Raw genomic sequence first — 27,599 nt, forward strand, 5'->3', positions numbered from 1 at the left:
TGACTTGGGACAAAACGCAGCCGGTAAATTGTGAGAGGCCTCTCGCAAGATTTACTTGGCTTGCCACGCCTCACAAGATCTAAAGGAATCTGGCAAGACATCGCGATCTGGATCCTACACCTAAATTTGCAGATTTAAGTGTCCAGTTAATGGATGGGCCAACCGATGGGCCCCGATCGCAGGCCAGACCCCATCGGAGGCCCCCCCCCCCCGGGGATGGAGCCCCCCCCCCCACACTCCCCCCCACAGGCCGCCCCCCCCGACCTTTCACGCAGAGTTCCTGTCGGCAGTGACCAGGGGTGAACGGCGCCATCGGGACTCTGTCGTATCCGCGTGGCCGTTCGGCCCATCCGGGCCGGAGATTCGGTGGCACCGCCGATTACAGCGGCCGGCGCCACGTCAAACTCGCTGGCACAAATGGCGGCGATTCTTCGCACCTTGGAGGGCGATTCTCCGAGCCGCATCGGGGCATCGTGGCATGGTTACGGTGATTCTCCGGCCCGGTGCGGGGCTCGAAGAATCGCCCTCCCCATTGGGAATAAGGTCAGTGAGCTGACAGCACAAATGGAGACAAATGGGTATGATTTGGTGAGGATTACTGAAACATGGTTGCAGGAGGACCGGGACTGGGAGTTGAATATCCAAGGGTACTCAGTATTCCTAAAGAATAGACAGGGTGGAACAGGAGGTGGAGTTACTTTATTCGGTAAAGATTGCATCAAGGCTATATTAAGAAATGATATTGGTTATTAAGGGTCAAAATGTTGAATTGATCTGGGTGGAAATAAAAAACAAGGGAAAAAACCCCTTGGTGGGGGTAATTTACAGGCCCCTGAGCAATGCTTCCAAAGTGGGGCATTGCATAAATCAAGAAATAATGATAGCTTATGAGAAGGGCACAAAAGTAATCATAGGTGATTTGAACATGCATATTGACCGGATTAATCAATTTGGTAAGGGTAGCCTCGAGGGAGATTTCATCGAGTGTATGAGGGATTGTTTCTTAGAGCAATATGTTATGGAGCCAACAAGGGAGCAGGCTATTTTAGATTTAGTATTAAGTAATGAAGAAGGGTTGATAAATAGTCTTGTCGTTAAGGATCCTCTTGGAGGGAATGATGACAGCAAACAAGAATTTGAAATGCAGAGAGAGAAGCTAGAGTGCCAGACTAGAGTGTTACCGCTGGGCAAAGGTAATGGTACAGGCCTGAGGAAAGAGTTGGCCCAAGTAGATTCAGCATAAATAATTGAGGATAGGACAGTTGAGGAACAACGGTGGATGTTCAGGGAGATATTAAATACCTCTCAATTAAAGGATATTCCTGGGAGGAAGAGGAATTGTAAAAAGGAGAAAAATGTTCCATGGCTAAATTGAGAAATTACAGGTTTGTGACTTTAATCTTCAATCAGTAATGAAGCAATCTACAGATTCTCCATCTTTCTGCACTCTCGTTTTAAAGACAAACCGTTCATACTTTCATTAATTTGAGCTTTGCTATGAAGGTCAAATACTTCAATAACTATATCAAATTTATTTTTATCATCCATGGAGATTTGGAAAGAGGTATTTAGTTCAATAGCTTGTGGTCCAGCCATTGTTGAAAATAACTCGAGTTTTCTGTTATCACTAGCATTATCTAAATCTGAGGCAGAGAGGTATATTTGAAATTGCCACTTAAATATCTTCCAATTTACATCAATTTTACCAGAAGTCAGGGCAGCACGGTGGCACAGTGGTTAGCATTGCTGCCCACGGCGCTGAGGACCTGGGTTCGAATCCCGGCCCTGGGTCACTGTCCGTGTGGAGTTTGCACATTCTCCCCGTGTCTGCGTGGGTTTCACCCCCACAACCCAAAGATGTGCAGGATAGGTAGATTGAACACTCTAAATTGCCCCTTAATTGGAAAAAATAATTGGGTACTCTAAATTTAAAAAAAAAAAAAAAAATTTTTTTTACCAGAAGTCCGGAACTGTTTCAGAGTTTGCAGTTTCTCCATGAGATCTGGATTTGTCTGTGTGCGTTGATGTAACAGGTCTGGAAGCAGTTTTGCCGTCGAAGTCTGAGCGCGTGCTGGTTTTCTTTTTTCTTAGATTCTGTCTAATTTTAGTTAAATTACTTCAGTAATTTCCTGGTACCTTGTTATGTTCCTTATATTGTTCTCCGAGATAGCCAAAGACGTAGTGTTTCCAAAGAACATAAAGCTATATGTTTAAACAAAAGCTAGTTTATTTTACACTACTTGAAATGGATCGCACACTCTACTGAGTAATAGCTAACAAAATAATAGTATTGAATCTGTTACAATAATGGTCTCTCGAATAAAACCTACACTCTAACTCAACCTCACACTATCACTAACTCAAACCTACACTCTAACTCAACCTCACACTATCACTAACTCAAACCTACACTCTAACTCAACCTCACACTATCACTAACTCAAACCTACACTCTAACTCAACCTCACACTATCACTAACTCAAACCTACACTCTAACTCAACCTCACACTATCACTAACTCAAACCTACACTCTAACTCAACCTCACACTATCACTAACTCAAACCTACACTCTAACCCAACCTCACACTATCACTAACTCAAACCTACACTCTAACTCAACCTCACACTATCACTAACTCAAACCTACACTCTAACTCAACCTCACACTATCCTTCTTCATCAACTTCTCCAACAGCTTCTCCCAGAATGCTTAGAGATGCAGCCTTTTATAAGACTACTCAGTGATACCATCTGGTGTTGATATACATGAACATCATCTTGTTAACTCTTTACTCTCCTTAGATTATACATATCATTTCAAGGGGATCTGATCGAGGTATATAAAATACTAAAAGGATTTGATAAAGTAAACGTAGACCAGATGTTCCCTCTTGTGGGGCAATCTCAAATGAGAGGTCACAGATAAAAGCTGAGAGGTGGTAGATAGATTTTAAACTGAGCTGAGGAGGAACTTCTTCTTGCAGAGGGTGGTGAATTTGTGGAACTTGCTGCCCAATAGTGAGGTGGAGTCTGAGTCATTAAATGGTTTCAAGAAGTAGGCAGATATATTTCTGATTTTAAAAACGGGTTAAAGGGTTATGGGAAACAGGTGGGGAGGTTGATTTGAGACCAGGAAGAGATCAGCCATGATCTGAATGAATGGTGGAGCAGGCTCAAAGGGCTGAATTGCCTACTTCTGATCCTAATTCCCATGAAGGACTCACCAGGCCCGAGTCAGAAGGTTGGACAAGAAGTGTGCAGCTCTTGACTGAGATGAGTAAGAAGGATTGTGATTGCCACTTCTTGGAAATTCTGGATCAATATGTTTTAGCGATGTTGACATATTAGGGCTTAACATTGGCCAGGGTTCTGTTACTGCAATCGCATTAATAAATTAATTCAGAAACAGATGCAAGTAACAGATTCTTTTCAATGCAGTATAATATTAAAGTGAGGGGTGTGCTCCAGTGCTATCACTACCGATAAAGAAATCATTCACGTCATGCAACTGGAAATACACAGGAGGTCAATCAACATTTGAGCGTTCGCACTATAATTTTTAATATATGTTACATGTTATTATAGAGCAGTGTTCTTCAAACTTTTTTTCTGGGGACCCATTTTTACCAACCGGCCGACCTGCGTAACCCACCATTTTCTCGTACCTTGTTTGTTGCTGACAAAAATGGAGGAAATGGTTTTGGGTCCCTTTGGCCCTCGTACACGCTCCTCCAATGGAACCTGTTGGATGAAGGTGAAGCCTTCCGGTGTCGGAAAGTATGGAGTCTCCATCTGTCCAAAGTTCTCCATTTTTTTCCTGTAAAAGTTTATCAAATAAAACCCCCCCGAACTTGTAAAAAAAAAATTTTAATGAATAAACCCTGCCCCCCGAACTTGTAAAACAAAAAGCTGTGACCGTTTAAAAACATAGTGGCCGCACCGTATAGTTTTTTTTTACTTCAGATCTTTATTGAAAATTTTCTCTACCAGTGCACAAATCCTTCTAGAAACAGGGTTGTGCACAAGCTGCAACGAAAGTTGTACATACAGCACCTCATTGCTTCAATGAGGTAGGTGTGCATCAGTATCAAAGAACAGGCAATTTACAAAGTGAGAGTAAGGAAAATTGGCACAGATTTTAAAAGGGTTTTAAAAACCGATCCAACATGACTTGTCATTGGTCCGAAGGCCATCGAGAATCAGGATTAGTGTAAACATCTTCATTGTTTTCAGAACATGTACCGGGGTGAATTTCCCACGTATGACCCAGAAACCAAAAGAAAACAGAATCCCATTTCACCTACAATAGCAAACAGGGTTTAGCTGGCCTGAAAGGGTTATTATTCGGATGTATTCCCGTCAGCAAAGGATCATGTTGAGTGTTCTGCAGGCAAAACTGCTTCCAATCTGTTGCAGTTTGAGACACCTTCAGCCTCTTGATGTCCAGGTCACAGTGCAGTTGCTGCACCATCTTCCTGGTGGCGCTCAGATTGGCGGCGACCGACATCACAGCCCAGAGCGGGGCTGGGGGTCCAGGCGGGACGAGGCTGGGCTGGGGGTCTGGGCAGGGCGGGGCTGGGGGTCTGGGCAGGGCGGGGCTGGGGGTCTGGGCAGGGCGGGGCTGGGGGTCCAGGCGGGATGAGGCGGGGCTGGGGGTCTGGGCAGGGCGGGGCTGGGGGGCTGGGCAGGGCGGGGCTGGGGGTCCAGGCGGGATGAGGCGGGGCTGGGGGTCTGGGCAAGGCGGGGCTGGGGGTCCAGGAGGGATGGGGCTGGGGGTCCAGGCGGGACGAGGCGGGGCTGGGGGTCTGGGCAGGGCGGGGCTGGGGGTCCGGGAGGGATGGGGCTGGGGGTCCGGGCGGGGCGGGCTGGGGGTTCGGGAGCGGTGCTCCCTCTCAGATGGACTCCGGGCGTTTTCCGCTTTCGCTCCCCGCATGTGCATACTTTTGCGCATGCACGCAAATGATCGTGCCGCATGCGCAATGCGGCCAAATTTTTTTTTACATGTTTGCGGCCATTTTGAAGGCCGCTTGCAGCCAGCGTTATTAAAAGTCGGCTGCTGCGCGGGGATTTGAGCGATCGGGAGTGCCGCGGAGGACCACTCCGCGACTTTCCCGATACCCGCCCGCGACACACCGCGGGTCGCGCCCCCGAGTTTGAAGAACACTGTTATAGAGCACTTGATTTGGAAGGAAGTGCTGCTGTTAGGGGCACTGCTGCATTTATTGTGTACCTTTACTTAGAGTTTAACTATCCTGATATTTGAGACGTCTCACCTTCTTAGCTCCAAGGTAACCAAACAGGATGGCAGCCCAAATACACAAACCAAGACCAGTGCTCCATGGGAAGAAAATGGTCCCCAAAGGTAGGAAGACATTGATTAACTTTACCAGTCAAAATTTATTTTCCTAACAGTTATACATCATCATTCTTGTCTAGCAATCACTGAAATTACTAGTCATTCTCTTAGCTCATCATCAATTCATCTGAACTATATTGGAAGCTTTATTTCTGACAAATTAGATCTTTTAGCTGAATTTTCTAATATTTTGTGGCAGTAATTTATTTTTATCTTTCCTTGGCACAGCAACAGTTTAAGGTCTGCCAGGAGGCTAAATTACATCCTTCAGAGAAAAGTAATTAATATTCCCCGACACATACTTACTGCAAGCAGCAATTCAGTCCCTTTTATAAATAGGTGATGTCCCGTGGTGGCTCGGTGGTTAACACTGTTGCCTCACAGCATCAGGCACCCGGGTTCAATTTCAGCATCGGTAACTGTCTGTGTGGAGTGTGCACATTCTCCCAGTGTCTGCGAGGGTTTCTCTCAGGTGCTCCGGTTTGTTTCCACAGTCCAAAGACGTGCAAAGTAGATGGACTATCCATGCTAAAAATTTGCCCCTTAGTGTCCAAAAGGATAGGTGGGGTTACGGGAATAGGGCAGTGGAAATGGGCCAAGGTAGGGTGCTCTTTCAGAGGGTTGCAACAGACTTGATGGGCCGAATAGCCTCACTCTGCACTGTAGCAATTCTATGGTTCTAAGATGTGGGGAGAAATTTGACCAAAACAAAATGGTGGATTTGGGTCAGGTCAATTGGCAAAGGATCTAAAGTCTTAAATGACCCCAGCCACTTCCAACTTTATTGGAAGATAGAGACTAACTTGTTCCAAGGAGGCACTTTAAATATGATAATGATTTGCGAGCCTCATTGTCATTCAGCTTTTTGAATTTAACTGTTATTGGCCAGGTTTATTGAGCCTTGGGGAACTCGGGGAATACATCCAGGTGAGGATTTGGCTGATCCTTGAGGTGATGTCTTTGCACCTATCTGCTGAATCCAGTGTACCTGCCTGAGAAACCTTGCAATTGTGCACCCTGCCCCCTATAAATATCTCCATGAGGCCTCTTACTTGCTGAGGCCTCCGATTTCACCCCGAGTCCTCTGATTACTCCCCACAGATACCTACCACCATTCCCAGGCCTCTCATTCCTCCCCATAGAGTTGTCTGACCATCCCGATAGAGTCCTCTGACCATCACCAGACCTCACATTCCTTTCCATGGAGGCTTCTGACCATCCCTGGGCCCCTGATTCTTCCCCACCAAAGTTTTCAATTCTTCCCAGCTGAGGCCTCAAATCCCTGACCCTCTCCAAAGGCCTCTGCCCTCCTCCCACCAACTTCTGACTTTCCCTTCCATCTCAGATACCTCCAAGGCCTCCTACACCCACTGCCTCCCCCTGCCCCTGCTTCCCCCTCCCATTGCTAGCCTCTTATCCCCAATGGATCTGGTTTCCCACCTCATCAGCGAGTGCCTCCAGATTTACCTGACCCTGTGGCTGCGCAGGCCAATTCCCCATCCAACTGGAAGCCACCCTGTGAAGCAGTTTCAAATCCAAACCATGTGGAGGGTATTGCAATTCCTGGTTTCCCCACAGTTTGGGGCTGGTTTAGCACAGTGGGTTAAACAGCTGGCTTGTAATGCAGAACAAGGCCAGCGGTGCGGGTTCAATTCCCGCACCGGCTTCCCTGAACAGGCGCCGGAATGTGGCGACTAGGGGCTTTTCACAGTTACTTCATTGAAGCCTACTTGTGACAATAAGTGATTATTATTATTAGTTTTCTGGCATACACACTCCCGGCGGGACAGATAAGTTATGATCCAGGCCTCTTTGTCTCCTTGCTCACTCTCCCTCCTAAAACAAAATGCCACAAAGTTTGTAGCTCGCAATCTGTTCCCAATTCATTGTATCTAGAAAAAGATCACGTATGCGCATTGCTGGAGTTACTAAAATACCAAATGCATTTTTTCACATTAAGTCTTATCACCTCGTCATGTACTGAATTGTCTTTTTTTAGTGGATTGTATATTACTCCAAGTGAACGCAACAAATCACCAAAATTCCCTCATCCTAAACGACGAACTCCTTCAGGTGGCAGTGATCATGATTTGGGTCAGCCTGGGAGACGACGGTAGGAATTGATTTTTTTAAAGTTATTGGTTCTGTTGTTTTGAACAATGCCTGGCATCCCCAAGACCTGGTGCCCATACCAACCCCACCACACCGATCCCAAAATCTTCCCATCCCCTGCTTGGACACATCCAAAGTCCATAGTCACCTGAAATCACCTTATCCCTTTCTACTTCTGGGTCAAGTCATCAGAAGCTGACTTTCCCACAAGTAATTGGCATATAACAGGTCACCCGGAAACAACAGCGCAGAATTGTTATGGGCCAGGGTTTAGAGAACCCCATAGTGTATCATGGAGTTCACCTGACCCACAACCTTTACTAGATTGTGGTATGGGGAGCACACGGCCCACTCTACAGGTGTGGTACAGCAGACATGGAAACGTATATTTTAAAGCAAAACAATGTTTATTCTATGAACTCAAGTTAACCTTTTTAAAACATACAGTGAACATCTTAGCGACCATTAATTCAAATACAACCCCCAAAGACTACAACACTAAGTAAACCTTTGAACTTTCCTTTTTAACATCCATACGACTTAAAAACAAAACCTTTATCAGAAGCACACCAGGTTAAAGTCACTACTGAAAACATTTATAATTCTGAATTCACCAAATGATCAAGAGACAGTCTTTTGATGGCAGAGAGAAGAGCAGCACACCTGCTTGGTCTGGCTTCAGCTCCAACACTGAAAACAAAACAAAAACACACCCTGCAGTAAACAGCCTAAAACCAAAGTAAAAAGCTGACAGGCAGCCCAGCTCCACCAACTCTCTGACAACACTGCAGTAGTAAACACCCATTTCTTAAAGGTACTCTCACTACAGATATTTATAATCACACCCATTTCTTAAAGGTACTCTCACATGACAAAATAAATTTGTATTAAGCCTGAAAGAAAATAAATATAACTCACAGAAGGTAGCCCCAGGTTAGCAAAGTGCTACCGTGCTCATTGTGCTCTAATGCAATCGACCCCTCCCAGCTCCGGCCAGGTTCATGGTGGGTGGGTGGGAAAATATGCTGGAATGAGGAAAATTGATGTCCTGACGGCGAGAAATGATGACGGGAACTTGCGGTCCTGTCTGTCATTGTGGGTTAATGGCGGATTATCTTTCCCTACCACTACGTCCAGGTGCTTCCCCAACATCCACAGCAGAGATGGGGGCAGCTTACTGACTGCTATGACTCCTTGTCAGTGATGACTTTGGTGGACCTTCTCTGGAGGGCTGAGGCCTGGAGGACCCCGACCTTCTTTGGGTCTCCAGTTCTGGGTCACTGGAGACCCAAAGAAGGTCGGGGTCCTCCAGGCCTCAGCCCTCGAGAGAACTCTCAGGGGTCTCAGAGGCTAGATCTCGTGGGGTCACGGTCGGAGGGGATTTGTAACACATGGACGCAGTGGGGGGGGCCCACCTGACGCTGCTCCTCCTTTTGGGTCCCCAACTACTCGTCCCTGACTCCTTGAGAAGGGACATCTGGAGGGGGGCCGAGGTGCCCCGTCCATCTTGCCGAGTCACTGCTCAGGCTTACCTATGGCTACAACGATGGAGTGCAGGTCTGAGCGTAAATTCGGCAGAAACTTCTACTTGGTGAGATCCTCTATGCTGTCTGCCATCTTCCCTATGGAGATTTCCATGTGTTTACATGCTAGAGCCACAACATCAAAGAGCACGCGAACACACTCCTCTGTCTTTTTTGCCACTCTATCTGATGTTCCCCTGCATCTCTGTGATACGCAAACGTCATTTCCATGTCTGCTTCCTGAGGCTCATCATCTGTATTTGACTTAGTAAGGACGCTTCCTCTAGCATTCCTCCGAGTGCTCTCAATTCCTCCACCTACTGTGGACACATATCTGTGAAGTGAGCACTACAGTTTGAGCCTGAGCCGAACTGAGATCTATCACCCACTGAATTGCGTGTCTCTATGTCTATGTCTAAATTCGATGGGCGGGATTCTCCCGTACCCGGCCGGGCTGGGGGTCCCGGAGGGTCGGAGTGGCGTGAACCACTCTGGCGTCGGCCCGCCCCAACGGTGCGGAATCCTCCGCACCTTCAGTGGCTAGGTCAGCGCCGGAGTGGTTTGCACCCCGCCGGCCGGCGTGGAAGGCCTTTGGCGCCACGCCAGCTAGGACCGAAGGGACTCCGCCGGAAGGCGAGAGTCCGCGCATGCGCGTTTCCTTCTGCGGCTGCTGATGTCATGTCCACACATGCGCAGGGATGGGGTCACCTATGCGTCGGCCATCGCGGAGGCTGACACGGCCGACACGTAGGAAAAGAGTGCCCGCACAGCACAGGCCCGCCCGCGGATCGGTAGCCCCCGATCGCAGGCCAGGCCACCCGGGGCCAGAGCGCCCCGCATCTCCCCCCCCCCCCCCCCCCAAAGGACCCCGGAGCCCGCCCACGTCGCCAGGTCCCGCCGGTAAGGGACCTAGTCAGATCGACGCTGGCAAACAAACGGGTGGCCACTCAACCCATCGCCGGGGGGGGGGGGGGGGGGGGGCTGCAAGGGGCCGCCAACTGGCGTGGCACGATTCCCGCCCCCGCCGAATCTCAGTGCGGGAGAATTTGGCGGACGGCGGGGGCGGGATTCACGCCGCCCCCCGGCGATTCTCCGACCTGGCGGTGGGTTGGAGAATCCTACCATATGTCTATGTCTCTGGGCTGATGGAGTATTCAGGCGAACACCGCAATGACTCTACAGGTATGAAGAAGTGTTTGTTATCATCTGAGCTCTCCAGGGAGTGGTAGCTCACTTTTGAAGCAGGGGGCTGGGTACCCCTCTTCTTGGAATGTAGAGAATGGAGATTGAGTGACAGCCTCGAACGCCTTCTACATTGCACAGAACATCTCCTTCTGGTTCCGATTTTCAGCGATGAATCAGTTCTCCTCATGGGATGTTCACAGGAGGCCGACTTCACCCTTGATGCTGCACGGTCACAATCCTCCCCTGCCAGTATAACAGTTTGCTGTTAAAATTGTGCGAGGGGCTGGATATCAGCATGCTCCCTCCCACCTTCTCCCCATTTTGCCTGCTGTGCACTGTCTTAGAATCATAGAATGTACAGTGCAGAAGAGGCCATTCAGCCCATCGAGTCTACACCGGTCTTTGAAAGAACACCCTATTTAAACTCAATAACCCCACCAACCTTTGGGCACTAAGGGGCAATTAGCATGGCCAATCCACCTAACCTGCACATCTTTGGACTGTGGGAGGAAACCGGAGCACCCGGAGGAGAAAGTGCAAACTCCACATACACAGTCACCCAAGTTCGGAATTGAATGCGGGACCCTGGAGATGTGAGGCGGCAGTGCTACCCACTGTGCCACCGTGCCAACTTCTCCTGAATAAAGCTTCATCGATGGATTGTGAACACTTCTGATGCAGCAGCAGGTTGCATGCAGCTATTTTTGTGGTTAATATGTGACCACCTGACTCCCCAAAGCCTGTCCACCATGCACAAGGCACAAATGAGGAGTTTGAGGGAATACTGTCCACTTGTCTGGATAGGTTTAGCTCCAAAAGCCCACCCAGGAATTTGGACACCATCCAGGATGAAGCAGAGTGCTTGACTGACACCCCAGCCAGCGGCCTCAACATTTAGTCTCTCCATGACCAACCCATAGTGGTAGCTGTGTGCTCTGTGTGAATAATGCACTGCTGTACTTCCCAAGGCTACTTCAGCAGCCCGTCCCAGAAGGACAAGTGCAGGACAGCAGAGACAAGGGATCAGCAACATCAGCAAGTTGCCTTCTACTCCAACCTCTTCCTCCCCTTCCACTGCCAAAAATGGCTGTGCCTTCAGTGTGACTGCGTCAGCAACCTGCAGTTGCCTCCCTAGCAGCAGAGTGCCTAGACTGCAATGCGGCAATGAGGCAGCATTCTAGTACCTTCTCAAAGGCTTTTAGGGATAGGCCACACAGATGCTGGCCTTGCCATTAATGCCACATCCCTGGCCAGATCCAGATCAATGTTGAGATGAGTTCAGAGAGTATAAGGTTCACTCACCCTGGGGGCACAGATTGAAACATTCATCTATTTCCTTCCCTTTACCCCTCTGACACAGACCACTCTGGCAACCTCCCCCTCAGGCCGGTATAGTGAGTCGGGCGAGCCTCCTGCTCATTGGGAAAAGGATGTGCGTCCTGTCCTCTGTTGCCTGGAGGAGAGTCTCCAGGGGAGGTATCGCTGAGGAATGGAGCTGGTGCTTGGTGCCTTTTCGAGGCCATCTCAGTGCTCTGAGGTTCCGGTGTGCTAAATAACTGGCTGTCCAGATGCCTTTTAAATACGGTGCCCAGGCATGATGGCAGGGCACATAACCTCCTGCCCACTGCACCACAAAACCAAATCGAGTGCATACATAATTAAATAGGTGGGGAGCACACAGTTGCCCATAATGGTTCACCCCACTCATCGGTGGGGAAATGCTCTAGGTTCCAGCCTCCGCCATGGAACCCATGTAGGAGAGGGGAAAAGTTCAGCCACAAGGTGGGAAAAAGCACATGGTTTGCATATCACTGCACTCAGTTCCCAATGGGGACCATATTGAGCAGTTTCCCATCTGCAGCTCGGGCTAAAGGAGAATATTAATGTTGACACAGTCCCTGAAGACTCCTAATGACTTGTTAGTTGCACTGACATCAGCAATAGCCCGGGAAACAACTGTACTCTTTTTCTTTTGCAAATTTAGAGTACCCAATTCATATTTTCCAATTAAGGGGCAATTTAGTGTGGCCAATCTACCTAGCCTGCACATCTTTGGGTTGTGGGGGAGAAACCCACGCAAACACGGGAAGAATATGCAAACTCCACATGGACAGTGACCCAGGGCCAGGAACAGACCTGGGACCTCGGTGCCGTGAGGCAGCAGGGCTAATCCACTGCGTCACTGTGCTGCCAAACAACTGCACTCGACGCTGTTTTCACCCCACACAGGTGAGGAGAAAAAGTAGGAAAATTATTCTCGGAGAAAATGCCCCATGGAAAATTAAACTTTCAAACAAAAAAAAACAATTTTTAAAGGATAATAAATTTGCGAAATTTACAACTTCACGTTTGAGTGTTCACAGTCACAAATATTTAACATGTCATTTTGTTGTATAACTCCCTCTTGCTAGTGTGCAGCCTGAAACTACAGGATAAACTTGGCAGCAATCATGGAAGCATGGCAATATAACACCAAGAAAATTAATACAGGAAGAAAATGTATATGAACTTGCCGTGCAAAGCTAACGAGTAAGGATAAATGAAAGATAACTTTTAGAATTATTGAAACTAGATGAGGGTATTCCAGGCTGCTGTTCTTTCCAGGTTAGGCAGTTTACAGTGTAATATTGACCTGTATTCACTATAGGGACTGATTGGAGCAGCTTCACATCACAAGTCAAATTGGATTGGCCTGTCAAGCATCCCTTGAGTCTTGAAGTTGAAACCGGAACCAGAAAACACCGATGCAAATAAAATGGGCAATATGTAGCCTACTGTTTGTGAATATTCTAACAACCAAGGTTGTGACTTTAAATCCCACTGTGGCGATTTACATGGAAACATAGGAATTAGCAGAAGTCTGCAATTCAGCCCTTCAAGCCTGCTCAGGCATTCAATCAGATCAAGGCTGATCTCTTCCTGGTCTTAAATCCACCTCCCTACCTGTTCCCCATATCCCTTTAACCCGTTTTAAAAATCCGAAATATCTCTATCTCATTTGTTATGGTCCACGGTTGAGAGAACCCCCAAAGTGTATCATGAAGTTCACCTGACCCACAACTTTTAATAGATTGTGGTTATGGGGAGCACACGGGCCTACCTTACAGGTATAGTGCAACAGAGAGTTAAAGTACTTTTAAATTAAAACAATGTTTATGAAACCAGTTAACACTTTATTAACCCACAGTAAACATCTTAACAACTATCAACACCAATAAATTCCCCAAAGAATACAGTACTCTATAAGTAACTCTTAATCTTTCCTTGCAACATCCATAAGACAAAAAATAACTTTTACTGAAATACATTAGGTTTAACTTCTCTACGGAAACAGGTATTATTTTTAAATCACCAAAGGATCTGGAGACAGTCTTTAGGTTGCAGAGAGAGAGACTAATACACCTTCTTGCTGTGACTGCAGCTATCCAGCTCTCCAAAACTAAACTGAAACACACCCTGTAGCAGAGAGCTCAAAGCTAAAGTAAAAGCAGACAGACAGCCCAGCTCCACCCACACTCTGACATCACTGATAAACATCCATTTCTTAAAGGTACATCCACTACAGCTATTTTATAAACACCCATTTCTTAAAGGTGCTCTCAGATGACACATTTTAATAAATCTGAATAAAGTCTGGAAATTTGGGGATTGGTGCAATAAAGACAATCATGAAAGAAACCATGGGGGTAAAAACACAAATGGTTCACTAATGCCCTTCAGAGAAGGGGACTTGCTGCCACCTGGTTTGGCCTGCTTAAGACTTGAGTATCTTGATTCAATATGTTGACACCCAACATTTTGTAGGGATGTATCTTTTGCTAGAGCCACAAGAAAACAGTTAGATTAATATGTGAGGTAATGGAGGGTGCAGTCAGGCTGGGTAATGCTGAATACAATGTGAGGTAAGCAGCCTTGTGCAACGTTGCAAGGAATAATGATGGATTTTCAACATTTTAAAGGCGGCACGGTGGTTAGCACTTCTGCCTCGCAGCACCAGGGACCTGGGTTTTATTCCAGCCTTGATGATTGTGTGGAGTTTGTATGTTCTTCCCGTATAGGAGTGTGTTTCCTCCGGGTGCTTCGGCTTCCTCCCAAAGTCCAAATATGTGCAGATTTGTTGGGGTTACGGGGATACAGCGATAGGGCAGGGGGATTGGGTCTAGGTTGGGTGCTATTTCGGAGGGTTGGTGCTAACCTAATGGGCTGAATGGTCTCCGGGATTCACAGTCGGGATTCTCTGGTATTGGCCTACCATCAGACCTACAGCTGCTCTCTTTGGGCCAAACGTGCTAAGCACGGAAGGAGAGCATTCAGCCCAATCATACCTTAATCAACCCTTTAAAGGAACTATTCAGTTTAGTCCCATACCCCTACTTTTCCTCGTAGTCCTGCAATTTTCTTTTGCTAGTTATTATTGAATCTAGCTTTATCATCTGTTCAGGAAGAGCATTCAAGATTATAACAACTCACTGTATAAAAACATCCTCAGGTCACCTTCTGGCTCTTTTCCAGACAGCTGGAATCTGTATCCTCTGGTCACTGGAACCAATTTCTCCTCATTGACTTTACCATGATTTTGAATATCGCTATTAAATGTCCCCTCAACCATCTCTGCTCTACAAGAAAACCCATGTTATATGCAGATCCACATTTCTGAATGTATAAACCCCTACTCAGAGATGAATGTGTATAGCTTCCTTGGTGATAAATCTTTGTTCAGTGCCTATGTCTGATGTAGAAGGAAAAACAGATGTAATTTGGTTTCAACTTGTTTGACCCAACCAGGAAGAACCAAAACAATGGAGAGGATATAGATCCAAAGCAACAAAAGAGAAGGTAGGCTATTTTAAAAAAGAGGCCACATTGCACATTCCTGCCAGAAAATGCACAGTGCAACAATGTAACGATATTGCTAATTTCCTTCTGATTGTTGGTTTGTGTATGCTGATATTTTCTAAGACAAAAAGCACTTCTAAAATTATTATGAGCGGCCTTACACAGCAAAAGATACATTTGGTCTGCCAAAGTTATGAAATCTTTAACCTTCAACTGAATGGTCCAATTCTTAATTTTTTACCAGAAAGGTTTCCAAGTCACAGCTTTGAGGTTATTCTTGCGAAAGGAATGCTCAAAATTGCAGCAATCTGTTTTTTGGTTTGCTGATGTGGTATTTTAAAGTTTGATTAAGAGAAATTTCCTGATACACCAAGCGCCAGTTCATGCATTTGTGAAGTTAAATTTGCTCCCTTGAAAGTATTCTTTTACACCATTAGGGAAAAAATATAGTCCCTAAAATTTTCAGAAGTCGAGGCAGTGGTTAGCACTGCAGCCTCACGGTGCCGAGGTCCCAGGTTCGATCCCGGCTCTGGGTCACTATCTGTATGGAGTTTGCGCATTCTCCGCGTGTTTGCGTGGGTTTCACCCCCGCAACCCAAAGGTGCAGGGTTGGTGGCTTGCCCACGTTAAATTACCCCTTAATTGGGTGCTCTAAATTTATTTTTAAAGATTTTTTTTTACAGAAGTCAGAAAATGAAATGATTGTAACTCATAAAGAGGTCAATTAAAAATTAACACAATCCGGGGACTTCTGGTGGCGGCATGTGGGTGGAAGTCGTACATTGGGTGGCTCCTGCTCGAGGCTCGGTTTTTGGAGTTCAGTGCCCGGTCCCAGGGGCACTTTTTGAGTAAGCTGGTGCAGGAAGACATAAGGATGGTGGGGAATGTCGAAGCCCCAGAAAACAGCTGCTGGGAAGAAGGGCCGAGCGAAAATTCGCCGTCAAGCGAATGGATCAGCCGGCAGCAGGAAAGATGGCAGGAGATCCCAGACCCGTGTCATGCTCCTCGTGGGCGATGTGGCAGCTCAGGGACACGTCCACTGTCCCTGGCTCTTTCACGTGCAAGAAGTGTGTTCAGTTACAGCTCCTGTTAGACAGCTTGACGGCTCTGGAGCTGCGGATGGACTCACTTTGGAGCATCCGCGATGCTGAGGAGGTCGTGGATAGCACGTTTAGCGAGTTGGTCACACCGCAGGTGAAAGTTACTGAGGGAGATAGCAAATGGGTGACCAAAAGACAGAGCAAGAGTAGGAAGGCAGTGCAGGTGTCCCCTGCGGTCATCTCCCTGCAAAACAGATATACCGCTTTGGATACTGTTGGGGGAGATGGCTCACCAGGGCAAGGTTCATGGCACCGTGGCTGGCTCTGCTGCACAGCCGGGCAGGAAGAAAAATGGCAGGGCTATAGTGATAGGGGACTCGATCGTAAGGGGAATAGACAGGCGGTTCTGTGGACGCAATCGAGACTCCAGGATGGTATGTTGCCTCCCTGGTGCAAGGGTCAAGGATGTCTCGGAGCGGCTGCAGGACATTCTGGGGGGGAGGGTGAACAGCCAGCTGTCATGGTGCACATAGGCACCAACGATATAGGTAAAAAACGGGATGAGGTCCTACAAGCGGAATTCAGGGAGTTAGGAGTTAAACTAAAAAGTAGGACCTCAAAGGTAGTAATCTCAGGATTTCTACCAGTGCCACGAGCTAGTCAGAGTAGGAATGTCAGGATAGATAGGATGAATGCGTGGCTCGAGAGATGGTGCAAGAGGGAGGGATTCAAATTCCTGGGGCATTGGGACCGTTTCTGGGGGAGGTGGGACCAGTACAAACCGGACGGTCTGCACCTGGGCAGGACTGGAACCGATGTCCGAGGGGGGGTGTTTGCTAGAGCTGTTGGGGAGGGTTTAAACTAATGTGGCAGGGGGATGGGAACCGATGCAGGAAGTTGGAAGGTAGTAAAACGGGGACAGAAGCAAAAGCAAGTAAGGGGAAAAGTGCAAGGCAGAGAAAACATAGAACATAGAACGATACAGCGCAGTACAGGCCCTTCGGCCCTCGATGTTGCACCGACATGGAAAAAAACTAAAGGCCATCTAACCTACACTATGCCCTTATCATCCATATGCTTATCCAATGCCCTCAATGTTGGCGAGTTCACTACTGTTGCAGGTAGGGCATTCCACGGCCTCACCACTCTTTGCGTAAAAAACCCACCTCTGACCTCTGTCCTATATCTATTACCCCTCAATTTAAGGCTATGTCCCCTCGTGCTAGCCACCTCCATCCGTGGGAGAAGGCTCTCGCTGTCCACCCTATCTAACCCTCTGATCATTTTGTATGCCTCTATTAAGTCACCTCTTAACCTTCTTCTCTCTAACGAAAACAACCTCAAGTCCATCAGCCTTTCCTCATAAAATTTTCCCTCCATACCAGGCAACATCCTGGTAAAATCTCCTCTGCACCCGTTCCAAAGCTTCCACATCCTTCCTATAATGAGGCGACCAGAACTGTACGCATACTCCAAATGCGGCTATACTAGAGTTTTGTACAACTGCAACATGACCTCATGGCTCCGGAACTCAATCCCTTTACCAATAAAGGCCAACACACCATAGGCCTTCTTCACAACCCTATCAACCTGGGTGGCAACTTTCAGGGATCTATGTACATGGACACCGAGATCCCTCTGCTCATCCACACTACCAAGAATTTTACCATTAGCCAAATATTCCGCATTCCTGTTATTCTTTCCAAAGTGAATCACCTCACACTTCTCCACATTAAACTCCATTTGCCACCTCTCAGCCCAGCTCTGCAGCTTATCTATGTCCCTCTGTAACCTGCAACATCCTTCCGCACTGTCTACAACTCCACCGACTTTAGTGTCGTCTGCAAATTTACTCACCCATCCTTCTGCGCCCTCCTCTAGGTCATTTATAAAAATGACAAACAGCAACGGCCCCAGAACAGATCCTTGTGGTACGCCACTCGTAACTGAACTCCATTCTGAACATTTCCCATCAACTACCACTCTCTGTCTTCTTTCAACTAGCCAATTTCTGATCCACATCTCTAAATCACCCTCAATCCCCAGCCTCCGTATTTTCTGCAATAGCCGACCGTGGGGAACCTTATCAAACGCTTTACTGAAATCCATATACACCACATCAACTGCTCTACCCTCGTCTACCTGTTCAGTCACCTTCTCAAAGAACTCGATAAGGTTTGTGAGGCATGACCTACCCTTCACAAAACCATGCTGACTATCCCTAATCATATTATTCCTATCTAGATGATTATAAATCGTATCTTTTATAATCCTCTCCAAGACCTTACCCACCACAGACGTTAGGCTCACCGGCCTATAGTTACCGGGGTTATCTCTACTCCCCTTCTTGAACAAAGGGACCACATTTGCTATCCTCCAGTCCTCTGGCACTATTCCTGTAGCCAATGATGACCTAAAAATCAAAGCCAAAGGCTCAGCAATCTCTTCCCTGGCTTCCCAGAGAATCCGAGGATAAATCCCATCCGGCCCCGGGGACTTATCTATTTTCACCTTGTCCAGAATTGCCAACACTTCTTCCCTACGCACCTCAATGCCATCTATTCTAATAGCCTGGGTCTCAGCATTCTCCTCCACAATATTATCTTTTTCTTGAGTGAATACTGACGAAAAGTATTCATTTAGTATCTCGCTTATCTCCTCAGCCTCCACACACAACTTCCCACCACTGTCCTTGACTGGCCCTACTCTTACCCTAGTCATTCTTTTATTCCTGACATACCTATAGAAAGCTTTTGGGTTTTAACTTGATCCTACCTGCCAAAGACTTCTCATGTCCCCTCCTTGCTCGTCTCAGCTCTCTCTTTAGATCCTTCCTCGCTTCCTTGTAACTATCAGACGCCCCAACTGAAACTTCATGCCTCATCTTCACATAGGCCTCCTTCTTCCTCTTAACAAGAGATTCCACTTCTTTGGTAAACCACGGTTCCCTCGCTCGACCCCTTCTTCCCTGCCTGACTGGTACATACTTATCAAGAACATGCAATAGCTGTTCCTTGAACAAGCTCCACATATCCAGTGTGCCCAACCCTTGCAGCCTACTTCTCCAACCAACACATCCTAAGTCATGTCTAATGGCATCATAATTGCCCTTCCCCCAGCTATAACTCTTGCCCTGCGGGGTATACTTATCCCTTTCCATCACTAACGTAAAGGTCACCGAATTGTGGTCACTGTTTCCAAAGTGCTCACCTACCTCCAGATCTAACACCTGGCCTGGTTCATTAGTCAAAAACATAGTCAAAAATCAAAAAGGGCGACTGTACAAGGTACAGTGACTGAGGGGAGCTCAGTGAATAGGCCCAGTAATACTAAAAGGAATAAAACTGGAGATGTTAAGATTCAAAACAGAGGTAAAAAAACCAACATAAGTGTACTTTACCTGAATGCTCGTAGTATTCGGAATAAAGTAAATGAGTTGATGGCACAAATCATCGTGAATGACTATGATTTAGTGGCCATTACTGAAACATGGTTAAAGGATGGTCACGACTGGGAGTTAAATATCCGAGGGTATCAAACTATCCGGAAGGACAGAGTGGATGGTAAGGGAGGTGGTGATGCTCTGTTATTTAAGGATGACATCCGGGCAATAGTAAGGGATGACATCGGTGCTATGGAGGATAAGGTTGAATCCATTTGGGTGGAAATCAGGAATAGTAAGGCGAAAAAGTCACTGATAGGAGTAGTCTATTGGCCACCAAATAGTAACGTTATGGTGGGGCAGGCAATAAAAAAAAGAAATAACTGATGCATGTAGAAATGGTACAGCAGTTATCATGGGGGATTTTAATCTACATGTCGATTGGTTTAACCAGGTCGGCCAAGGCAACCTTGAGGAGGAGTTTATAGAATATATCCGCGATAGTTTCCTAGAACAGTATGTAATGGAACCTACGAGGGAACAAGCGGTCCTAGATCTTGTCCTGTGTAATGAGACAGGATTGATTCATGATCTCATAGCTAGGGATTCTCTCGGAAGGAGCGATCACAATATGGTGGAATTTAAAATACAGATGGAGGGTGAGAAAGTAAAATCAAATACTAGTGTAAACAAAGGAGATTACAATGGGATGAGAGAAGAACTAGCTAAGGTAGACTGGGAGCTAAGACTTTATGGTGGAACAGTTGAGGAACAGTGGAGAACCTTCTAAGCGATTTTTCACAGTGCTCAGCAAAGGTTTATACCAACAGAAAGGAAGGACGGTAGAAAGAGGGAAAATCGACCGTGGATATCTAAGGAAATAAGGGAGAGTATCAAATTGAAGGAAAAAGCATATAAAGTGGCAAAGATTGGTGGGAGACTAGAGGACTGCGAAATCTTTAGGGGGCAACAGAAAGCTACTAAAAAAGCTATAAAGAAGAGTAAGATAGAGTATGAGAGTAAACTTGCTCAAAATATAAAAACAGACAGTAAAACTTTTTACAAATATATAAAACAAAAAAGAGTGGCTACTGTAAATATTGGTCCTTTAGAGGATGAGAAGGGAGTTTTAATAATGGGAAATGAGGAAATGGCTGAGGAACTGAACAGGTTTTTTGGGTCAGTCTTCACAGTGGAAGACACAAATAACATGCCAGCGACTGATAGAAATGAGGCTATGACAGGTGAGGACCTTGAGAGGATTGTTATCAATAAGGAGATAGCGATGGGCAAGCTAATGGGGCTAAAGGTAGACAAGTCTCCTGGCCCTGATGGAATGCATCCCAGAGTGCTAAAAGAGATGGCTAGGGAAATTGCAGATGCACTAATGATGATTTACCAAAATTCACTAGACTCTGGGGTGGTCCCGATGGATTGGAAATTAGCAAACGTGACACCACTGTTTAAAAAAGGAGGTAGGCAGAGAGCAGGAAATTATAGGCCAGTGAGCTTAACTTCGGTAGTACGGAAGATGCTGGAATCTATCATCAAGGAAGAAATAGCGAGGCATCTGGATAGAAATTGTCCCATTGGGCAGACGCAGCATGGGTTCATAAAGGGCAGGTCGTGCCTAACTAATTTAGTGGAATTTTTTGAGGACATTACCAGTGCAGTAGATAACGGGGAGCCAATGGATGTGGTATATCTGGATTTCCAGAAAGCCTTTGACAAGGTGCCACACAAAAGGTTGCTGCATAAGATAAAGATGCATGGCATTAAGGGTAAAGTAGTAGCATGGATAGAGGATTGGTTAATTAATAGAAAGCAAAGAGTGGGGATTAATGGGTGTTTCTCTGGTTGGCAATCAGTAGCTAGTGGTGTCCCTCAGGGATCCGTGTTGGGCCCACAATTGTTCACAATTTACATAGATGATTTGGAGTTGGGGACCAAGGCCAATGTGTCCAAGTTTGCAGATGACACTAAGATGAGTGGTAAAGCGAAATGTGCAGAGGATACTGGAAGACTGCAGAGGGATTTGTATAGGTTAAGTGAATGCGCTAGGTCTGGCAGATGGAATACAATGTTGACAAATGTGAGGTTATCCACTTTGGTAGGAATAACAGGAAACGGGATTATTATTTAAATGATAAAATATTAAAGCATGCCGCTGTGCAGCGAGACCTGGGTGTGCTAGTGCATGTTGGTTTACAGGTGCAACAGGTGATTAAGAAGGCAAATGGAATTTTGTCCTTCATTGCTAGAGGGATGGAGTTTGAGACTAGGGAGGTTATGTTGCAATTGTATAAGGTGTTAGTGAGGCCACACCTGGAGTATTGTGTTCAATTTTGGTCTCCTTACTTGAGAAAGGACATACTGGCACTGGAGGGTGTGTAGAGGAGATTCACTAGGTTAATCCCGGAGCTGAAAGGGTTGGATTATGAGGAGAGGTTGAGTAGACTGGGACTGTACTCATTGGAATTCAGAAGGATGAGGGGGGGATCTTATAGAAACATTTAAAATTATGAAGGGAATAGATAGGATAGATGCGGGCAGGTTGTTTCCACTGGCGGGTGAAAGCAGAACTAGGGGACACAGCCTCAAAATAAGGGGAAGTAGATTTAAGACTGAGTTTAGGAGGAACTTCTTCACCCAAAGGGTTGTGAATCTATGGAATTCCTTGCCCAGTGAAGCAGTTGAGGCTCCTTCATTAAATGTTTTTAAGGTAAAGATAGATAGTTTTTTGAAGAATAAAGGGATTAAGGGTTATGGTGTTCGGGCCGGAAAGTGGAGCTGAATCCACAAAAGATCAGCCATGATCTCATTGACTGGCGGAGCAGGCTCGAGGGGCCAGATGGCCTACTCCTGCTCCTAGTTCTTATGTTCTTATGGCGGATGTTGGGTAGCAGGGTGGAGCCACGCCCTTCGGGGATGGGACGTTTCGGCGTGGCCAGTTCGGCGTGGCCAGTTCGGCGTGGCCGATTCGGCGTGGCCAGTTCGGCGTGGCCGATTCGGCGGGGCCAGTTCGGCGTAGCCGATTGGAATGGGACGTTTCGGTGTGGCCGATTCGGCGGAGGAGTTTTTCGGCGGAGGGACGTCAAATTAGTTATACAGTAGCGCTTCCCATTGAGAGTCTACTGGGGGCGGGGGGAGAGGTCAGACCCCCGTAGACTCTCAATGGGAAGCGCTAGCATAGATTTTTAAATAACCCCATCGTGGATCTAATTAAAACAGTGTCAATTTCAGCGGCCGGAGAGGGAAGCTGCTCTCTCACTGAAGCAATCAGCGGCCGCTGAAATTGACACTGCCGGCTGCTCTCTCTCTCCAATCCAACTTTTAAGTTTTAATGTTTCTGATTGGAGGGAGAGAGCAGCCGGCAGTGTCAATTTCAGCGGCCGCTGATTGCTTCAGTGAGAGAGCAGCTTCCCTCTCCGGATCAAAGTGAGCCGGCCGCTGAAATTGACACAACTGACAGTTGGGGTCCATAAGCTCCCCCGCGGAGCACCAAACCGGGTCTGACTTTATACAGCCGGTGTTACTGAAGATATTGTGACTTTACACAATGTGTTAAGTCAGACAGCAGTGTAGATCACTGGGCAGCTGCTTCAATACTTTCAGTAACACCGGCTTTCTTTAAGAGTTTAATGTTGGTGCCTTTCTTTAAGAGACCCGGTTTGGTGCACAAACACGATATCTGAGGCGGCTGGAAGGAAAAGATACAAGAAATGGGCTGCACAAACATTTTGCGACTATAACTAATTTGACGCCGAAACGCCCCTCCGCCGAAAAATTCCTCCGTCGAATCGGCTACGCCGAACTGGCCACGCCGAACTGGCCACGCCGCAAAGTACCAAACCCACGCCCTTCACAGTAAAGACTTTGACCAAGGTGATGGCTGGAGAAATTTTGCACTTGTTATGATTGTTTGTCTTTGTTTATAGGGACCGGCATGGAGGAGGAGATTGGGAGGAGGGGGTCCTGGGCACTAGAATGGGATGTGGTGGGGGGAAGGGCCGGGGTCATTGGAACCTGGGTGAGCACGTTTCAATGGGCCCCAGAAGTGTAAAATAAGATACTGGAGAGGTGTTTTCAAGAGGAAATGAATGTGGGGATTCTGGGAGGGGAGGGTTCAACAGCAGCAAAGGGATGGTGCGGGTCAGACCCAGTGGGTAGGGCCTGGGGTAATAATGATGGCAGGTAGATGGTGGGGGGGGGGTGAGTCCCGCCAAAGTCCCGCCCGTCTGTAGACGATCCCGCTGGCGTAAATCAGAGTAGGTCCCTTATCGGTGGGACCTGGTGGCACGGGCGGGCTCCAGGGTTCCTGGGGGGTTGCGGGGGGATCTTGCCCCAGGGGGCGTCCCAACGGTGGCCTGGCCCGCGGTCGGGGCCCACCGATCCGCGGGCGGTCCTGTGCCGTGGGGGCACTCTATTCCTTCCGCAACGGCCGCTGTGGTCCTCCACGATGACCGATGCGGAAGTGAATCCCTGTGCGCATGCGCGGGGATAACGCCAGCACGCGCTGGCGTTCCTGCACATGCGCCGTCCGGCCGAGGCCCTTCGCGCTGATTGGCATGGCGCCAGGCCCCTAGGCTGGTGGGGCGCAAACCACTCAGGGGTGGGCCTAGCCCCTGAAGGTGCAGAGAATTCCTCACCTTTGGGGCGGCCCGACGCCGGAGTGGTTCATGCCACTCCGTCCTGCCGGGACCCCCGACCCGCCTGGTACGGGAGAATCTTGCCCGCCCTGCCCCCCACTGACACATGAACCCTCCCGCAACAGATACAGGATCCCCCTCCCAGGAAGAGTCGGGGAAGGGGGGGGACTGTGGTGTGAGGTGCTGTGAAGGGTGAATGCCTCAACCTCGTGCGCGAGGTTGGAACTGATACAATCGAAGGTCGTGTTTAGCGCACATCTCACACAAACTAGGATGAGCTGACTGTTTGAGGGGATGGAGGATGTCTGTGAGCGGTGTGGGAAGGGCCCCACAAACCATGTTCATATGTTTTGATCCTGTCCGAAGCTGGAAAGATTTTGGAGGGAGGTATTTGCACTATCTCAGGGATGTTGCATATGGATGTGGAGCCTGGACTCCTAGAAGCCATTTTGGGAGTGACGGACCAACCCAAGTTGCAGGTGGGTTGCGGGGGCAGATGTTTAGCCTTCACCTCGCTGATTGCTCATAGGCGGGTCCTGCTGGGGTGGAAGTCAACTTCTCTGCCCTGTGTCGCGGGGGACCTGCTGGAGATTTTTGACAATGGAGAAGGTGAAGTTTGAGTTAAGTGGGGGGCGAAGGAGGGGTTCTACAATTCGTAGGGCTTGTTTAACATGCACTTTCAGGAATTGGTTGCTGTTGAATGTTAAGACGGGGAGGGGGACGGAGGGGTGGGTTGTTTGCTGTTTGTTTTTCATTGTTTAACTTGCAAGTTGATGTTTTAGGTTTTACATTGGTGGGGTTGTTTTGTTGTTTTCCTGTTTTTTTGTTTGTATGGTGGAATCGATGAAAATATGGTGGACAAAAAGCTTTATTTTTAAAATTAACACAATCCAAACTGTTTATATCAGGTGGTAAGTAGAATCAGAGTTTCATTACTTATGCCAAATAAATCAATATTTCAGATGCTGAATGGGCCACTAATCTGCAGCCCATCAATGATTTCAGGAATATAACCTTTTATTTTCTTACCAGTAACTCTCAGTGACGAGCAGCACATGCCATGCACAAAACCATCCATCTCCACCTCTGCCTGATCCACATCAAGCACTATCGGACTTCACTCTCTTCTGTCTAAACAGTTCACAAAGCCAGTATCATCCCGAAAAGCTAGGAAAACCCAGGTATCCTAACTACATTGCCAATTATTCCCTTCCTCTCACCCGCGACCATCACCTCCAGAAATTACAAATCAGTTGGATTATTATTTGTACCCGCACTGGTACAAAGGGTCGATCAATGTGGAACCAACCATTAGAGAGAGAATACCCTGTGATGCTTAACCAGGGGTCATGTATATACTTGTTTAAATAAATGTCTTTCACTTTTACTCGCTGTGGATTCCCAGTGCCTAACTAAATACACTTTCCTTTAAGACACAGGACAGAATTTTCTCATTTTTTTGGACTAATTGTCAACTCAGGCGGGAAAAGCAGTGCACTACCTGCCGGCTCACTGCCAGTTCCTTTATACTTAGTCAAAATAAATCCTAGAGGTGGGTCCAACAAACCACATTGGTCAAGAAAGTTATATTCACACCTATCACCTGGCTAGAAACTTTTCATGGGCTTTTGAGTAGGTCCTAGTGATCATTTTTAACATGGTGTCTTCTACAGGAGAATCTTGGCAGGCAAGAATGTGACTCTCCAACTAATCATTTGAAGAATCCTGAGTAAGACATACAGGGTGCGATTCAGAGGACTTGAGTTAAAGTCCACTGAACAGCATTTTTAGCCAGGTGGTTCTCGGCGTTGTTTTTGTTTTGGCTTCTGGGAGATTCTTGTCATAATATCCACTCATGTACATAATGAGGTGCAGACAGGCAGTGATCGACACACAGGATGACCAGTAAGCACACAGCACAGTGCAGCCAATCACCAGACAGGACACTACCACTATAAAGCCAGAGGGCACTAGGTTTCCCGCTCTCTCTGGACCCAGCCACTGAGACAGAGTGCACGAGTTAGCCAGTGAAAACACCATGCGGTAGCTAGTAAGTCTGGTCAGGCTAGTACAAGGTCTCCAGTCAGTTCAGTACAGTGTCGACCCACAGCTGAATATGTTTATCAGTTCTATCGTTGAATAAAACAGTGTTGGATCTTCTCCAGTGTTAGACGTCTGTTTCTAGCTTCCCTGCATCGAGTGCAGTCCACATCGAACCAACCCGCCTAACACATCAATTTTCTCCACCAGGACCACACTTGGAGAGATTCTCTGCTGTCTCCTCGCAGATCGGGGCGCCATTTTTGAAGGCTGCCCCGACCTTTGCACCCACCCTCCCCTTTCAGGCCCACCCATCCTATTTATGACCCCGCTCACCCTCCCCCCAACCTTGGGACGTCCCCATGGACCCCTCTCACCCCTCCTCTACCTGGTAAGGCCCTGGCCCCAGACCTGACTCCTGGCACTGCCAATCTGGTACCCTGAAAGTGCCTCTGCCAGCCTGAAAGTGCCTCTGCCAACCTGGCAGTGTCACCTTGGATCTTGGCACTGCCAGGGTGCCAGGCTGGCAGTTCCAAGGTAGCCGGCTGCCAGAAGGAGAGCCAGGATGCTACCTTACCCTGTCCCTGACCATCTAGGGGTCTCCAATGGCTGGGTGACCCCCTCAGGTGCGATAATGCCTAGTCCACATTTGTGTGCACCAGTATTAAACGGCGCCCTGGTGAGATCTCCCAGGTGCGGCTGTTGAGCCCTGGGCACCTGTTGAATCCGGTGAACGTATATTTAAATGAGCTGTGCAGTTCAAAGATGTGCGGGTTAGGTGGATTGGCCATGCTAAGTTGCCCTTAGTGTCCAAAAAAAAAATTAAGTGGGGGTTACTGGGTTACAGGGATGGGGTAGAGAAGTTGGTTTGAGTAGGGTGCTCTTTGTAAGGGCCGGTGCAGACTCGATGGGCTGAATGGCCTCCTTCTGCTCTGTAAATTCTATTTTTTTTAAATGTTGATTTGGACCACGCCCAGTGAGTGCGAGCTCCAGATTGCGACATCACTTGAGAGTCCGTTGAATCTCACGAGGCGTTTTGCGCATCGTGAATCTCGCTAGATTCAATGCCTCGTCCTGACATTAAATCGAGAGTGACAAGGCCGCTGAATCATGCCCACAGAGTCTAAACCAGAAAGTATAAATTAAAATATTTAATTCATTGCAAAATCATGTATAAAAATCAAAGTGAAAGGGAAAGAAGGATTGGTTTAAAAGAGAGGGAGATAAAAAAACAAATAAAAAAACAAAAATAATATACTATTAACCTCTTTAACAAAAATTAAGAGGGTATGTAACTCCATGTTTCTAAAAATTAATTTTCAATGGTCTGGGAGGTTGTTTGACAGTTCCTGACTGGTTTATCACGCAATTGAAAATACACTAACATTTAAATATACCAGCCCTAACTTTTTCTGGCATGTTTAAGCATAAGTACAATGATATCAAACATTGGCTTCAATACCGAGTCTGTCG

The 27,599-nt window shown here is 47.3% G+C and overlaps 1 protein-coding gene across 3 annotated transcripts in view; it reads left to right on the plus strand.

The window, feature by feature from the left end:
• Positions 1 to 27,599, plus strand: part of epb41l4a (erythrocyte membrane protein band 4.1 like 4A) — a 253,139-nt gene that overhangs the window by 184,896 nt on the left and 40,644 nt on the right. For all 3 annotated transcript variants that reach the window (XM_038805106.1, XM_038805105.1, XM_038805107.1), the window contains exons 15-17: positions 5,285 to 5,365; positions 7,359 to 7,472; positions 14,965 to 15,015. In XM_038805106.1, the coding sequence (XP_038661034.1) occupies positions 5,285 to 5,365; positions 7,359 to 7,472; positions 14,965 to 15,015 (246 nt within the window). The remainder of the gene's footprint in view (positions 1 to 5,284; positions 5,366 to 7,358; positions 7,473 to 14,964; positions 15,016 to 27,599) is intronic.

The sequence above is a fragment of the Scyliorhinus canicula genome, chromosome 8 (genome assembly GCF_902713615.1).
Source record: "Scyliorhinus canicula chromosome 8, sScyCan1.1, whole genome shotgun sequence".
In the NCBI taxonomy this organism is placed as follows: domain Eukaryota; kingdom Metazoa; phylum Chordata; class Chondrichthyes; order Carcharhiniformes; family Scyliorhinidae; genus Scyliorhinus; species Scyliorhinus canicula.